At 48.5% G+C, this 14,461-nt stretch overlaps 2 protein-coding genes across 12 annotated transcripts in view; one reads left to right on the plus strand and one right to left on the minus strand.

Moving 5' to 3' along the window:
• Window positions 1-276: 276 nt before the first annotated feature.
• Window positions 277-10,319, minus strand: ZNF740 (zinc finger protein 740). 4 transcript variants are annotated; one of them, XR_004439885.1, is made up of 8 exons: window positions 10,182-10,319; window positions 9,024-9,339; window positions 6,073-6,222; window positions 5,638-5,727; window positions 5,037-5,160; window positions 4,602-4,720; window positions 3,348-3,611; window positions 277-2,574 (listed from the first exon to the last, which is right to left on the minus strand). XR_004439885.1 is itself a non-coding variant. In XM_033221952.1 (8 exons), exons 4-8 carry the CDS (start codon window positions 6,154-6,156, stop codon window positions 3,522-3,524), a joined length of 507 nt encoding a protein of 168 aa, XP_033077843.1. In that variant the 5' UTR covers window positions 6,157-6,222; window positions 8,604-8,685; window positions 9,024-9,339; window positions 10,182-10,318; the 3' UTR covers window positions 277-3,521. The 4 variants fall into 4 exon arrangements, 3 of the variants coding, with proteins under 3 accessions (XP_033077843.1, XP_033077841.1, XP_033077842.1); XM_033221952.1 differs by adding an exon at window positions 8,604-8,685 and having other exon boundaries at window positions 277-3,611; window positions 10,182-10,318; XM_033221950.1 differs by having other exon boundaries at window positions 277-3,611.
• Window positions 9,690-14,461, plus strand: part of CSAD (cysteine sulfinic acid decarboxylase) — a 30,332-nt gene continuing 25,560 nt past the window's right edge. Inside the window, exon 1 of one of the 8 annotated variants that reach the window (XM_033221945.1) lies at window positions 9,690-9,791. The gene's annotated coding sequence lies outside the window, so the exon portion shown is untranslated. Of the gene's footprint in view, window positions 9,792-10,335; window positions 10,554-14,461 lie in introns of those variants that run through there. The other 7 variants (XM_033221943.1, XM_033221938.1, XM_033221942.1 and 4 more) reach the window with 7 other exon arrangements.

The raw sequence follows: 14,461 nt of genomic DNA on the forward strand, positions 1-14,461 counted from the left end.
GGTCTGGAGAGGGCCTCTGTGAATGCAGGTGGGTCCCAGACAAGAGACACTGCATCTGTTGGTGTCTAACCCCCTTCCATTCTGCTGCGTGTGCTTTTTTCCTCTTGCTCAGAGAACTGATGCCCTGTTTTTGCTCCTACTTGTTTGCTCCTCTGTGGAGAAGGGGTTTTAAAATGGCTTATAGGGTGCTGGAAGTTGTGGGGTGATTATACAGGGAGAAAAAAGGAACGAAAACAACTAAAACCAGTATGAAAAAGCTTCCCCAAAGAGGAGATAGTAGAAAAGCCCCATTTTCCTTTTATTTAAATATCCTAAATATATCACGAAGGAACATACACTGCACTTTAATGGTAAAAAGATACAAGTTTATAACATCTTATAAAAACTACCATTTAAAAGTGATCTTGTCCATTTGATATTCCCCTCCCCCATAGCAAAATAAGTATATTATTTAAAAAAAAAAAAAAAAAAAGAGGGTGGAGAGGAGGATAGGAAGGGGACAGTTGATAAAACCCCAGGGCCACAGCAGAGGCAAAGGGCATCTGGGGAGAGGGTTAGAAGCTGTGGCAGACTCCACGAATATAACCCTCCAATGTCAAGCCATGGGCGCGATCAGTAGCTAAGTGATGACGAGGCTGTTGGGGGTGGACGGAAAAGACTTGGGGCAAAGCAGACTCTTTATAGCCTGGGCTGGTAGGGCGTGGTGCAGCAGCCTACCCGGAACTGGCACTACTCTTTCCCAGGTTCCCTGACTCTCCGTCCTGGTCTCTGAGAGCCTGCCCTATTTCCGTCTTCCCTACTCCAAATACACCTGAGGCATCTTCCAGTGCTAGGCCCCATGCTGGCCAGCAGGGGTGGGGCATTGGGCCCAGGAGCCTCTACAGCGGTCTGAGTCAGTGGCTTCCCTGGGGTATCTGTGGGACTCCCAGGCCCTCTGGATGCTGAATCACTCCTTTCACTGCTTTGCTTCTCTCTTCTCACACATCCATTGCCCCAGATATCGGCGCGGGAATTGAACCAACCACCTGCTCCTGAGTTTCCCTCACTGGGTCCTTGGCAGGGGTGGCTCTGCTACGGCTGTTCGCACATACTCTCTGAAGTTCCCTCGCTCCCACCCATCCAGGCAGGAAACCAAGGTCTGTGGGAACCCAGGGCACCTCCTGACCCAGTACACACATTAGTACACATGGGGCATAGGTCACTCATGTGAGTCTCTCCACATACACCCCTATCCCAAACAGATTAGCTGTAAGTGGCAGGGAGAAAGGCCTCTCATTTTCAAAAGCATTTTTGGGAGGATAGTTTTCTAAACATTTTAAAATGGTTTACAGGGTGCTGGAAGATGTGGGGTGAATCATCCCAGAAGAGAAGGACGAAAACCCCAGCTCCAGCAGAACCCTTGAACAGGAAGGGGGCTGGCTCACATGCAGAAAGATGCCCCTGCTTGCAGGGACCACAGGGCTGATCCAAGGACTGAGGTCTAAGTTCTGGACCACATCAAATGGGAGTGTCAGCAAAAAGCAATGAGTACACGGCAGCACACACTCCTCAGCGTCTCCCCAAAAGGATCTCAGATGCTGTCAGGGAAAACTGAATGGGTGCCATGCCTGCTTTCTTTTTCCCTGAAATACTCATACCACAGAGGTATGGACAACCCCCTCCCCAACCCCACCTCTCCAGAATAGGTAACAGCCAGGAATCATTGCTGCTATCCCATTCTTTACGTTTTCTGGGAAAAAAAGACCCTACTGACAGCTTGGTACTCAGGTTCACCCAGTCTCCATGATTACTAAGACAGTTCCCTTACCCGCTACAGGGCAGGTCAGGTTACAGTGGGGGTCAACCAAACCCCAGAACTTCCCATAAGGCTTCTTTCTTTAGCAGAAAGAAAAGGTGGATTTCACCTTAGAAAATTTATGTTCACAAGCCCTGGCTTGGGTTAGAAACCCCTAACCACCAGGCTGTTGAATTCATCTAAAAAAAAAACAAAAAAAAACAAAAAACCCTCCAAAACAAAAGCCCTTCTGTTCCCTAAATTGTGTTCTTCAGCTCCTGCTGAGACCTCAAGCACCCTTCATGTTTGGGCAAGAGGAGGCTATTTTCCACTCATCCTCCCCGAAGGTGAGGGCCAGAGAAAGGTTTGGCTCATTACTATGCCATCTCTTGCAAGCATACAAATACATGCACTCATATCTCACACACACACATCCACACACACACCCCTGATTACTTTTTTGGGAGTGGACAAGGTGGTGGTATTGGAGCAGAGAAGAGGAGCAAAGAATATGGTTAAGAATGATATCTACATTAGGTTTCTTTAGTCTTTTCTCTGCAGCACCCCCACCCCCATCCCCCACACTCTGTTGGGTAGGGATGGCCATTAGGAAGGAAGCTGAGATCTTGTTTTTTTGGGACCAAAGGACAGACCCCTCCCAACCTCCTCTACCTGAATACAGTGATAGGACTTGGGGAGGGAGAACAGCTCCTACTGCTCAACAGGCATGTCAGAAGACCCCCGATTCCTTTGCTTCTTGAGCAGCTGTTAGCCAACTTGGGACCAGTCTTGGGTTGTTCCTAAGAGGGCACAAGGAGAGAGAACCCACTTTGACATCCATGACTCCTTGCTCAACACATCTGTCTCACTTTAGGAGTCAATGGCAGCGAGGTAGCCACAAACCATCTCCAAGACCGACTCCCCCAAAAAAGAAGAAAAGGGCTTCACAGGCCACTCTCACCCAAGTTTCCTCCTAAAGGCACATGAGCTGATGCCATCAGGTGCCAATGTGACATGGGCCATGACAACACCCACAGGCACAACTCTTCCTTTTCCCTTGAGGAAGGAAGAGGTGCCATCCACTTTTTGGATCCAGCCCTTGTCTGCTCCACCCCGTTTTTCCTTTTATCCCTACAGTGTATAAGGAAGCCAAAGTAAGCTCAGCTGCCATTCCTGATCTTATTCTTCCTCAAAAAGGAGGTGAAGTGCAGGATTGTGAAACACTGAGGAGCTGCTACAACTAAAAACCCAATTTTTGGGGAGAGTTGGACCAGCTATAGTCCCTACTTTGGACTAGGACGCTTATACCTCTGGATTACCTGTGTCCACAGTGTACCTGCTGAAGTTGCTTTTGGATAAACAAAAACAAGAACAGAACAAACAAATCCCCTTCCCCAATCTTTTCCATTTCAGCTGCCAGCTGGAGTCCAAGGTTGTGGGAGCCACACTTCAGTCTTGGTCCTGTACCTTGAGTCCCCACCTATGACCTCAGCCAAGGGTCCAGGGACTAGCTCCCCTACCCAGGAATGCTGTAAGAACTTCCCCGAGATACTCATAGTCTCAGATTATTTACAGAGCTGAGGTTCTGGGGCCACTGTCCCCTGATGCATTCTTCTGGTCTCCTGGGTCCACTCCTCCAGGAGTGGGACAGGTTCACGTGGGGCGTTGGTGGGACCATCAGACCAGAGGGGGTGTGCTCTTCGGCAGGTTCTTCTGATCACTCCCACTACCCGGGGGCCCCTTGCGCCTATAGAGAAAACTGCCCGTCGGAAGTCTTGGACTGGCACCCTTGGCACATCCGTTTGTGTCTGAGTAATCGATCTGTCCGAGAAAAACACTGAGAAGAAAGGGAGGGTTAAGTGCCTGAGAGGGGAAACTCAGCTACCTGTTGGCTAACTCATTCCTCTCACAGGAGGAAGATACCACATTCTCCATCCCCTCAGCATGTGCACAGACAGCAAGAGCACACGGTGGTGGAGAATGCAAGCTCTCGGGCCACAGCGCCTGGGGCCGAATCTTGGCTCTATTGCTATGCAGCTGTGTGACCTTGGGCAAGTTACCTAACAGCCCAGAATCTGTACACTCATCTGCAAAACTGTAAAGCGAGGCTAAAAGTACCTACTCACAGCACAGCTGCTTTAGTCATCAAAGATTTATTGAGTATCTATCTCAAGGCAGATACAGAGTAGAGAACCAGAGGAACGAAGTCTCTGCCCTCATAGAGCTTTTATTCTAGTGTCTGAAGATTCAATGTAAGAGTGCGGAGCAAAGCCTGGGACCTAGCAATGCATCTAGGAAGTGTTAGCTATTATCATTTCTCATCTCTTGTTCTTGTCTTGTTTTGGCCCCAGCGCTTACATTCTCATCAGATCAGATACTGACCCCCAGGGCAAAGATTGTATCTCTTCCTCCAAAGTGCATGAGCTCTGAAGTTGGACTGAATCCCAGCTCTGTTCGTGATCTGCTGTGTCCTTGGGAAACTTAACTTCTCTGAATCTCAATTTTCCCATTTGTGAAATAAGGACAATACGCTACCTTAGGGAGTCAATGTGAGGATTAAATAAAATCATCTATGTAAAGTATGCTCTCACAGTGCCTGGCACAGAGTAAGTGATCATGAAATGCTATTATTATTATCATTACAATGTTCTAACTGCTCCTTCCCATGATCAGCTGCGTAAGGCCAGACATAAGGCATCTCACCCTGATGTGCCAACTATTATGATGAGGAATGCTGGTGCCTCTTTTGTCAGGCAGGAGGGGAGGGTGGCCCTGATTCTTGGGGAAGGAAAAGTGTGTGGGGGATTGCAGCAGGGATGAGCCTTACCTGATGACACCGTTCACACTGGTAAGGCTTTTCACCACTGTGCACACGCTTGTGGCGTTCCAGGTGGTACTTCTGGATGAAACGCATATCACATATATCGCACTCAAATGGCTTCTCACCTGGCCCAAGTGGAGAGAGAAGTGAATGTCGGGAGGTATGTATGCTAGGGACCTCATTCCAGTTATTTTCTCAGAAACTTTAGCTATTAGTAATATGTAGACATCTAAGTGATCATAAATGGGGAGGGGTCCCCAACGTTGCTGGTCTCAGTGACAACAGATACAAAGCCATGCAATCTCTCTGCTTCACTGACTTATCTTCTTCCTTCATTTCTAATACCCATTAAAATAAACCCAACTAGAGCCACAAACAGACATGGAATACAAGCAAAAGAAGGACTATTCTCCCTCTTTTGAATATAAGCAAGACACTTACCAGTGTGAATAAGGATGTGCCTCTTTAGGTGGTAACTGCTCCGAAAGGCTCCAAAGCAGTGTTCACAAACAAAATTTTTGGGAATCTTTACTTGAAAAGAACCATTTTGTTCCACTACCACCACCTGGGGGCAATAATCAGGCATGTCATGAGGCCACCACTGCCCTCTTCCTGGAGAGACTGTTCTACTCTGGGTCCACTTCCAGCTGCTGAAGAAAGGAACCTCTCTGATGCTGTCTAAAGGTGCTGCCATCTCCTGTACTCCATGGAGGTAAGAGACCCTTTGGGGAAGGAGGTGGAGTGGGTAAGCTGTCTATCCTGTCAAACCCAGCAGTCTGAGTATGACGTGAGCTGGAGCCTGCTTGCCCCCATGCCACGGGACCTGGGATCTCATGCTCCCCAACCCGTACTACTACTGTTCCTGCAAGGCTAGAGATCAACTACCAAGGTAGTCTCTAGATGAAATCTGGGCGACTCACTCACTGGCTATCAGAGATCAAAGCATCTAGAGAAAGCTCCAGGTCACATGGTAGAGGGAAGAAGGACGAATATTACCCCATTACCAAACTGTATGAGTTTGGGGGACCACCCCATTACCTGCCTTTTTAACAGTCTTTTTTGAATGAGAGGGCTCAGACAAGCTGTCATCATCTTTGCGGCTCCGGGACTTATCACTGTCTTTTCGGTGACCCTTTGAAGACAAATCAAATCTAAACTCACAGCCCATATCAGAAGATGAGATGAGACCCAATGCAGCTCTCAGACAAAATTCATAAATGAGAGTAAACCACCTGCTCCGAAAGCTTAGAGGAAGTATACAACTATTTCTTCTCCAATCACCTGGTCTTAAAGAGTTGAAGGTACACAAAAGACCTTCCTTAGCTTTCTGAAATACCAATGTTCATCCATTCCCCAGCTGGATCCCCTTGCCCCACTTCCCTATGCGGAAGCATCAAGGAATCAGAGCTTGGTATCTCCTGGCAGAGAGCTCGGGCCACCCAATCCCCAGGTGCCACAATGGACTCAAGCGCTGTACCTGACTCGAGCACCTCAGCACATCAGGGCTACCTGCCCGCTCGCCATTCTCGGCCTGCTTGCCGGCAATCTGGCTCAGCATCATCTTCTTGCTGGCTGCAGTGGGAACCAAACTCACACCTGCTAGGCCTTCACAAGCCAGGAGACTTGCCTAAGTTGAAAGGAGATGAGGTGTCAGGTCACCTGGCAGGGCAGGGCAAAAAGACTGCCATCCTCTATAGAACTACCTTTTACACCCAGCTACAAACTGCTTCGCTCCAGGGAATGTCCCTCCTCACTGCCAAAGCCTTGCTTCCTTCAAGAGTCCTCCCTAACTCATCTCACCAGGAACGACTTATCTTGTCATCTCTCAGCATTTAAATTCAGACCAAGTAAATAATCAAGTATTACCGACACCTTTGTCATCAGAACTAGGCAGTGTGTGTGACTACATATTTCTTTGAAGGTATTTCTAGGCCTTAACTGTGAGTGGGTATGAGGTTCCATCTTGCTAACCCACTGACATGGGAGATTCCTTCAGGACCTTCCTCCTTCCTCTCTCAACAGCCCTCAGTTGGGCCAGGCACGGTGGCTCACACCTATAACCCCAGCACTTTGGGAGAACAAGGCGGGCGGATCACAAAGTCAGGAGTTCGAGACAAGCCTGGACAATAGGTGAAACCCCGTCTCTACTAAAAATAGAAGAATTAGCCAGATGTGGTGGCACGCACCTGCAGTCCCAGCTATTTGGGAGGCTGAGGCAGAAGAATTGCTTGACCCGGGAGGTGGAGGCTGCAGTGAGCTGAAATCACGCCACTGCACTCCAGCCTGGGCGACAGAGCGAGACTCCCTCTGTCTCAAAAAAAAAAAAAAAAAAAAATTAGCTTCAGAGCCCACTTTTGATTGGCAGACCTTACTGGTGCCAACTGTATTTTCTATTGGTTTCACTTTTTTGTTTGTTGGTTGAGACAGGGTGCCACTCTGTCGCCCACGCTGGACTGCAGTGGCACGATCTCAGCTCACTGCAGTCTTGACCTCCCTGGCTTAAGCGATCCTTCCACCTCTATCTCATAACTGGGACTTCAGAACACCACCACGCCCGGCTATTTGTTTTTGCATTTACAGAGACAGGGTTTCACCATGTTGCCTAGGCTGGTGTGGAACTCCTGAGCTTAAGCAATCCTCCAGCTTCAGCCTCCTAAAGTCCTGGGACTACAGGCTATTTCTCCCTTTAGATTTTAAACTCCTTAAGTATTACCAAGTGCAACTGACAGAAAAATTAAACCACTTGGAAGGTTTTTTTGAGTATTTCTCTTGACCTTTTAGGCCATTTATATGTGTGCATGTATGATCACATTTTTTCACATTCCTTGCTCCACACAGAGTTTAAAAAATTACTTAAGTAAGGTATGTTTAAGTACATTTCCTCATTCCACTGCTACATTCTTCAGGCTGACTTCAGTTAGCCAGCATGAAAGAAAATACTTTTCTTACTGAAAAAAAACTTTTAAGAAATTGTTGGTCAGCAAACGCCCAAATTTATGAAGAAATTCCTTTTGGATGATCAGTATATTCTGGGACCCCTCCCTCCAACTTCTAGGACTTTGGAGTAAAAGATCCAGAGTTAAAATCTTAGCTCAGCTGTTTGCACTGTATAATCTCAGGCAAGTTATTCACCTTTGCAAGCCTTAGTTTCCTTACATGAAAAATGCCTGTCATAATGCTTATCCTTACACGGTTGATGAAAAGTAAACTAAGATGTAAAATGCTTAGCAGTGTCCAGCACAAAGTTGAGTCCTTAGTGGAAGGCGACCTTCTCAGAAGAGTGAATACAATGCTGAGAAGTGGGTTGCAAAAGACAAAGGAAGAAGAAACTGATGGGCTCCTATTTTGTATGGAAAGGAGGAAGCTGTGCATTCAGAAGCAGCTGGAGGAAAGCCAATTATACTACAATCAGACTGCCATCCTGGTGAGACTGGTAGGGAAGGTTCCCTAGAAGAAAGCTTGGGAGAAGCTCTGGACATGTGCGCACACAGCTATTCTACTCAGATGACTACAACAGCCTATCTGCTCATTCTGTCTCTCCAATCCATCCTCTACCTCCACAATGATAATGACCTCCTACATACACTGCTCTGATGCTACTCTGCTGCTTAACTTAGCAAGGCATAAAAGGCCTTTGGGTTACACTCTGCTTACTGCAGGGAACAACTTCCTCACCTATCACTGTCAACGCTACCTCCACAACCATCCCCATTTAAATCCCTTAGTCTGTAACTACCAAACTACCTGCAGTACCCAGAACCTCATCACGTTTTCCCATGACTCTAAGCTCCTGCCCACGCTATTCCTTTTGTCCAAACGCCCTTCTGTCAACCTTCATCTTCTTTTTCTATCCAAGCAGAAGTACTGTTCTCTCCTATGTACATACCCGTATTATTGCACATTCCTCAATCAACAGATTCAGAGTCTCTACTACTAGCTAGCCACTATACAAGGCATTGTGAATATAAAAATAAATGTCTTTCCATCCCTCTCCCGACCCCAACTAGCCTGGAAGCTCACTGGGGACAAGGACAATCTTATTCATCTTTGTAGTCCCAGCACAATGCCTTGCATGCAACTCAATAAATTCCTGTTGAAAAAAAACAAATGAAGCATTCACCATACTATTCACTCCCTTACACCCCTCAGCACTTAATGTACCAAAAGTAAACTGAGTACACGTTGCTTTGCAAATGTCCCATCAGTGCCTGTGATGCAGGATAGCCTACCTCCTTCATTTGACTGGAAGCTCCCTGAAGGCAGGGGCTGTGGCCTGTCTCCTTTCCTTCCTCTAGATCTCCCCCTGGTGCTTAATACAGAGCTTGGATCACTGGGGTTGGTCAATATGTTGACTAGAGCAGCATTCAAGAGTGAAACTGCAAACAGGCTTCCCAGTGATCTTGGAGGAGGACTCTAGAGCTTTTTTACCTGAGCCATGCTGATTTTTCACTTAATGCAACCCAAAAGTTCAGGAGTTCCTTGGTCCACCTTTCTTTAAGACACTGTCGTTTTGAACAACTGTCACCAAACCACGGTAACGACTCCTTCGTGTCCCATCAGTCCTGTTGCCATATTGAACTTTGTCTTCAAATAGAACTTAGTGTCCTCCAAAGAAAAGATAGGTGCTCCAAGAATCCCTGGACTCTGCCTGGCTCCTGCCTATTGTCTGAAGAAAAAGAGCGTCTACCAGTCTTGGTTTTCCAGTTGAATTCTCTCGATGAAGCTCACGATCTGTTCCAGAAACCTAAAACCAGAAAGGACGAAGGGGGCTGCTAAATGCAACATCTTCAGGCCATTACAACGCGCGATGTGAACTTTTTTTTTTGCTGGGCGCTCTCTGTGAAGCTCAGAACGAGGACATGAGTCAAGAAGAGTTTTCTTTCTAGGTCAATAGGAGGAACTGGTCTCCTGGGCAAGGAGGGGAAGCCAACAGGAGCAAAAGTAATTGGGGCCTCCTATGGAGGAACTCTGCCCAAAGGGCAATTGCTTGGATTTGCCATCTCAGGAATGGAAAAAGGGGGCGGAGATCCTTTGGGGCTTTTGTGCCCAATGGGCCGGCCCGAAAAGCTCGCACTTTACAGAGGTGGCCAGACTAGGGTGGAGGAAAGCTCAAGGGCCATCGCTGGGTGCTTCGGTGGCGGGCAGAAACGGGACTGGCAGTGCCCACACGTGCGCGTTCTCTGCGTCCGCCCAAAGGTAAGGAAACTTGCTGCGGAGGTGAAGGGCAGGCAGGCGAAGGCCGGCGCGGCGTGTTGCCCACCTCGCTCCGGCCAGCCAGCCCCTGTACCCGCTGCACCAACCGGGAGCAGAGCCGGAGAGTGGCGAGAAGCGCGCGAGGTGCGTGCTCGCGCCCGCGTTCCCTCCGAGCGAGCCCTCTCCCGGGCCGGGGACGCGGCGGGACGCGCGGGCAGGGGGCGGTGTGCGCGCACGGCCTTTCCCCTCCCTTCCCCGGAGAGCCCCCTCCCTTCGCCACGCGCCCCTCCTCCCCTCCCCTCCCCCTTCCCGCGCGGCGCCCCACGGCTTGCAAGCTACTGAAGCGCTGCCGTCTTTACGGACGCCGCTGCGCTCTCTGGGGCGTGCTCCTACCTGCCAGGCGCGGCCTCCCGCTGGCTCCCCGGCCGCGCGGCGCCTCCCCCAGGCCCCAGCACACCCTGCCAACGCCGCAGCCGCGGCTGCCCCCACCGGGACCGAGGCAAGTTTACAAACACCAACCCCGGCCCGTTTCCCCGGAAGCACTTCCCCCTCCCCCTCTTCCTCTCCGCCGAGCTGCCGCATCCACTTCCGGGCTCGGCAGCTAGACGAGCGGGGGCAGCCTCAGAGCGGGTGAGGTTGGGGACGCACGGAGAGGTGCAGTTGGTGAGTGGGCGGTGCCGTGCGCGGATGGCCTGGAGGAGGGGGCGCTGAGGCCCGCGCGTGCGCCGTGGCCGGGGCGCGCCCCGGCCGCCATCGAGACTGAGGGTAGGAGCCTCGGCCCTGCAATAATTGTGCGCTGGGTGCTCGATGGGAAGAGGGTTTGCTGGGTGAGCTGGTTCAGACTCCTTGAAAAATCGTCGTCACTCTGTCTTCCTCGTGGACGAGGAAGACATCTCTTCCTCATCTCTCTGAGCCGGCGCCCCAAGTAGAGCCAAAGTAGTTCGTACCCAGCCTTTTCACGTAACTCGTACGAGGTGGTGGTTCTCCGAACTTTTTCTATCAAGCCCAGATCAGTAGATTTTGGGGTCAGCTGGGAGAGGCGTTAACTTTTCTTTGCACACTCTTGCCTTGTGCGCTCAAGCAGTGTTCTGGCAGAAGCGTTCCTTGAGTAGCCCCAGGCCACACTGCTCACCCCCCTGCAGAAGTCAAAGCCCCAGCCATGGTCTGCGAATCCCGAGGCCAGCCTGGTTACCTTCTCACCTTCCCCCTTTATTCCAGGCCGTCCAGCATCGAACACTAGCCTCCACACGTGGAAAAGACCCTGACTTCCCAGTAGACTAGTCTTATGGGAGACCTGGCTCCTGGGCCAGGCTGCATTAGGAAAATGGAAACCAGACTGTCTTCAAATTCTTCTGCCTAGCCTTAGCCATTAGAGAGAGGTCCTGCTAGCCGGGCGCGGTGGCTCAATCCCAGCACTTTGGGAGGCCGAGGCGGGCGGATCACGAGGTCAGGAGATCGAGACCATCCTGGCTAACACGGTGAAACTCCGTCTCTAATAAAAAAAAATACAAAAAATTAGCCGGGCGCGGTGGCAGGCGCCTGTAGTCCCAGCTACTCGGGAGCTGAGGCAGGAGAATGGCGTGAACCCGGGAGGTGGAGCTTGCAGTGAGCGGAGATGGCGCCACCGCACTCCAGTCTGGGCGACAGAGCGAGACTCCGTCTCAAAAAAAAAAAAAAAAGAGAGAGAGGTCCTGCTGAAGATGGACTGCAAATGCGCTCGATGGAAGGAGATGTCAATTCCACTTAAGTCCTCATTTTTGCTGTAGGTGATATTATGTCATGACTTTAGGAGAAGTAATGGTGATGCCAAAAGAAGGGAAAAAAAAAAAAAAACTCTTTGTGATGGAAAAAAGACAAGGATTCTCAACTTTTTATTTATTATTTATTTATTTTAGGCAGATTTCATTTCCCTGAGCCACTCCATGATTTGGGCCATTGAAAGTACTTTTTTTGTGTTTTAGGATCATTCTAAAATAGAGACAAAATGGAGAAAGAAAGATAAACATCACCAGGAATGTGTTTTTAAAAAATCTTTTAAAAAAATTAGCTCAAGGCCAGGCGCAGTGGCTCACGCCTGTAATCCCGCACTTTGGGAGGCCGAGGTAGGCAGATCACCTGAGGCTGGGAGTTTGAGACCAGCCTGGCCAACATGGAGTAACTCCATCTCTACTAAAAATACAAAAAAGATTAGCCGGGCATGGTGGTGCGTGCCTGTAATCCCAGCTACCAGGAGGCTGAGGCAGGAGAATCACTTGAACCCAGGAGGCAGAGGTTGCGGTGAGCCGATATCATGCCATTGCACTCCAGCCTGGGCAACAAGAGTGAAACTCTGTCTCAACAAATAAAGAAAGAAAGAGATGGGCCTCCACGCTTTGTTGCCTTAGGCTGGTTTCCAAGTGCCTTAGGCTGGTTTCCAACTTGTGGGCTCAAGTGATCCTCCCACTTCAGCCTTCCAAATAGGTGGGACTATTTTATTGCTTTTTGACCATTTTAATTGTTTTTGTAAACTGTCTTCATATCCTTTGCCCATTAAAAAAAGGTAGATCATTTGTATATTTCTTATTGATGGTAGAAATCCCGTCCGTGTTGTGGTTAATAGCTATTCTTTGTCATCTGCATATAAAATATTTTCTCTTTGTTTTTCACTTATCTTTCAGCTTTTGAGACAAAAGTCATGCTTTATGGAAAATATTTGCAACATTACTATATTTGATAGGAACAAGTCAGGGATGTTTACTATTAAAACTAGTATTTTAGGAGAGCTCCTGGTCACCCTAAAGCCTACTTGGTTTCCTATATATTCATCTTACAAAGAGAAACGATTGAGAATGTATCAACACTGTGGAGTTCAGCAACATGACCAGATGTCAGATTAACAAACAAAAATTGGCCGGGCGCGGTGGCTCAAGCCTGTAATCCTAGCACTTTGGGAGGCCGAGACGGGCGGATCACGAGGTCAGGAGATCGAGACCATCCTGGCTAACATGGTGAAACCCCGTCTCTACTAAAAAAAATACAAAAAACTAGCCGGGCGAGGTGGTGCGCACCTGTAGTCCCAGCTACTCGGGAGGCTGAGGCAGGAGAATGGTGTAAACCCGGGAGGTGGAGCTTGCAGTGAGCTGAGATCCGGCCACTGCACTCCAGCCTGGGCGGCAGAGCGAGACTCCGTCTCAAAAAAAAAAAAAAAAAAAAAAAGAAATTGGAAAAGAAAGAAAAAAAAAACAAAAATTATATAAATAAAATATAAAAATATAACCAACACTAAAATACCATAGAATAAATAATCCAATTCACAATAAAAACATTGTATTTTGGCCAGGTGAGGTAGCGCACACCTGTAATCCCAGTGCTTTGGGAGGCTGAGGTGGGAGGATTGCTTGAAGCCAGGAGTTTAAGACCAGCCCGGGCAACATAGTGAGACCCTGTTTACAAAAAATTAAAAAATTAACCTGGCGTGGTGGCACGTGCCTGTAGTCCTAGCTACTCAGGAGGCTGAGGTGGGAGAATTGTTTGAGCCCAAGAGTTTGAGGCTGCAGTAAGCCATGATTGTGCTACTGCACTTCAGCCTGGGTGATACAGCAAAACCTAATCTCTGAAATAATGATTTTTTAATTTTTTTTTTTTTGAGACGGAGTCTCGCTCTGTCGCCTAGGCTGAAGTGCAGTGGCGTGATCTTGGCTCACTGCAAGCTCCACCTCCCAGGTTCACGCCATTCTCCTACCTCAGCCTCCCGAGTAGCTGGGACAGGCGCCCGCCCCCATGCCCAGCTGATTTTTTTGTATTTTTAGTAGAGACGGGGTTTCACCGTGTTAGCCAGGATGGTCTCGATCTCCTGACCTCGTGGTCCACCCGTCTCAGCCTCCCAAAGTGCTGGGATTACAAATGTGAGCCACCGTGCCCTGCCATTAATAAATAAATTTTTTTTTTTTTTTTTTTGAGACGGAGTCTCGCTCTGTCGCCCAGGCTGGAGTGCAGTGGCTGGATCTCAGCTCACTGCAAGCTCCGCCTCCCGGGTTTACGCCATTCTCCTGCCTCAGCCTCCCGAGTAGCTGGGACTACAGGCGCCCGCCACCACGCCCGGCTAGTTTTTTGTATTTTTAGTAGAGACGGGGTTTCACCATGTTAGCCAGGATGGTCTCGATCTCCTGACCTCGTGATCCGCCCGTCTCGGCCTCCCAAAGTGCTGGGCTTAAGGGTTTGATTAAATGGAGAGTTTTACCATGCTCATGAATAGCAAGACTTAATATTGTAGAGACATCAGTTTTTGCTACAGATTAAGTTAAAGCAAACTGTAATTAAAACAAGATTTTACATGGAACTTGAGCTGATTTAAACATTTACATGGAAAAGAATAATTGCAAGGACAGCAAAAAACATTCTGAAAAATATTGATTAGATAAAATAATGAGTGGGAAAAATAAAGCCAGGCATTATCCTTAACCACTTTAATGGTGTCTTTATGCAGAATTTAAAAAGTTTTACATTGTCAAATCTACCTGTGGCTCTTGGGTTTTTGTGACATGATACCTCAAGATTATTAAATATTTCCCTGTACTTCCTTCTGGTATTCTTTTCTTTTTCTTTTTTTTCTTTTTTCTTTTTTTTCTTTTTCCTGAGACAGAGTCTTGCTCTATCGCCAGGCTGGAGTACAGTGGCATGATCTCAGCTCACTG

The sequence above is a fragment of the Trachypithecus francoisi genome, unplaced genomic scaffold (assembly GCF_009764315.1).
Source record: "Trachypithecus francoisi isolate TF-2019V2 unplaced genomic scaffold, Tfra_2.0 Lachesis_group11, whole genome shotgun sequence".
NCBI lineage: Eukaryota > Metazoa > Chordata > Mammalia > Primates > Cercopithecidae > Trachypithecus > Trachypithecus francoisi.

Bases quoted from the DNA above. Each gene is read 5' to 3' on its own strand.
- ZNF740 (XM_033221950.1), bottom strand. The intron at 5,728-6,072 runs GTACAGCGCTTG...TTGTCTTCAAAG, and splicing joins TGCTGAGGTGCTCGAGTCAG to GGTCACCGAAAAGACAGTGA. The intron at 5,161-5,637 runs GCAGGTAATGGG...TATTGCCCCCAG, and splicing joins CAAAAAAGACTGTTAAAAAG to GTGGTGGTAGTGGAACAAAA.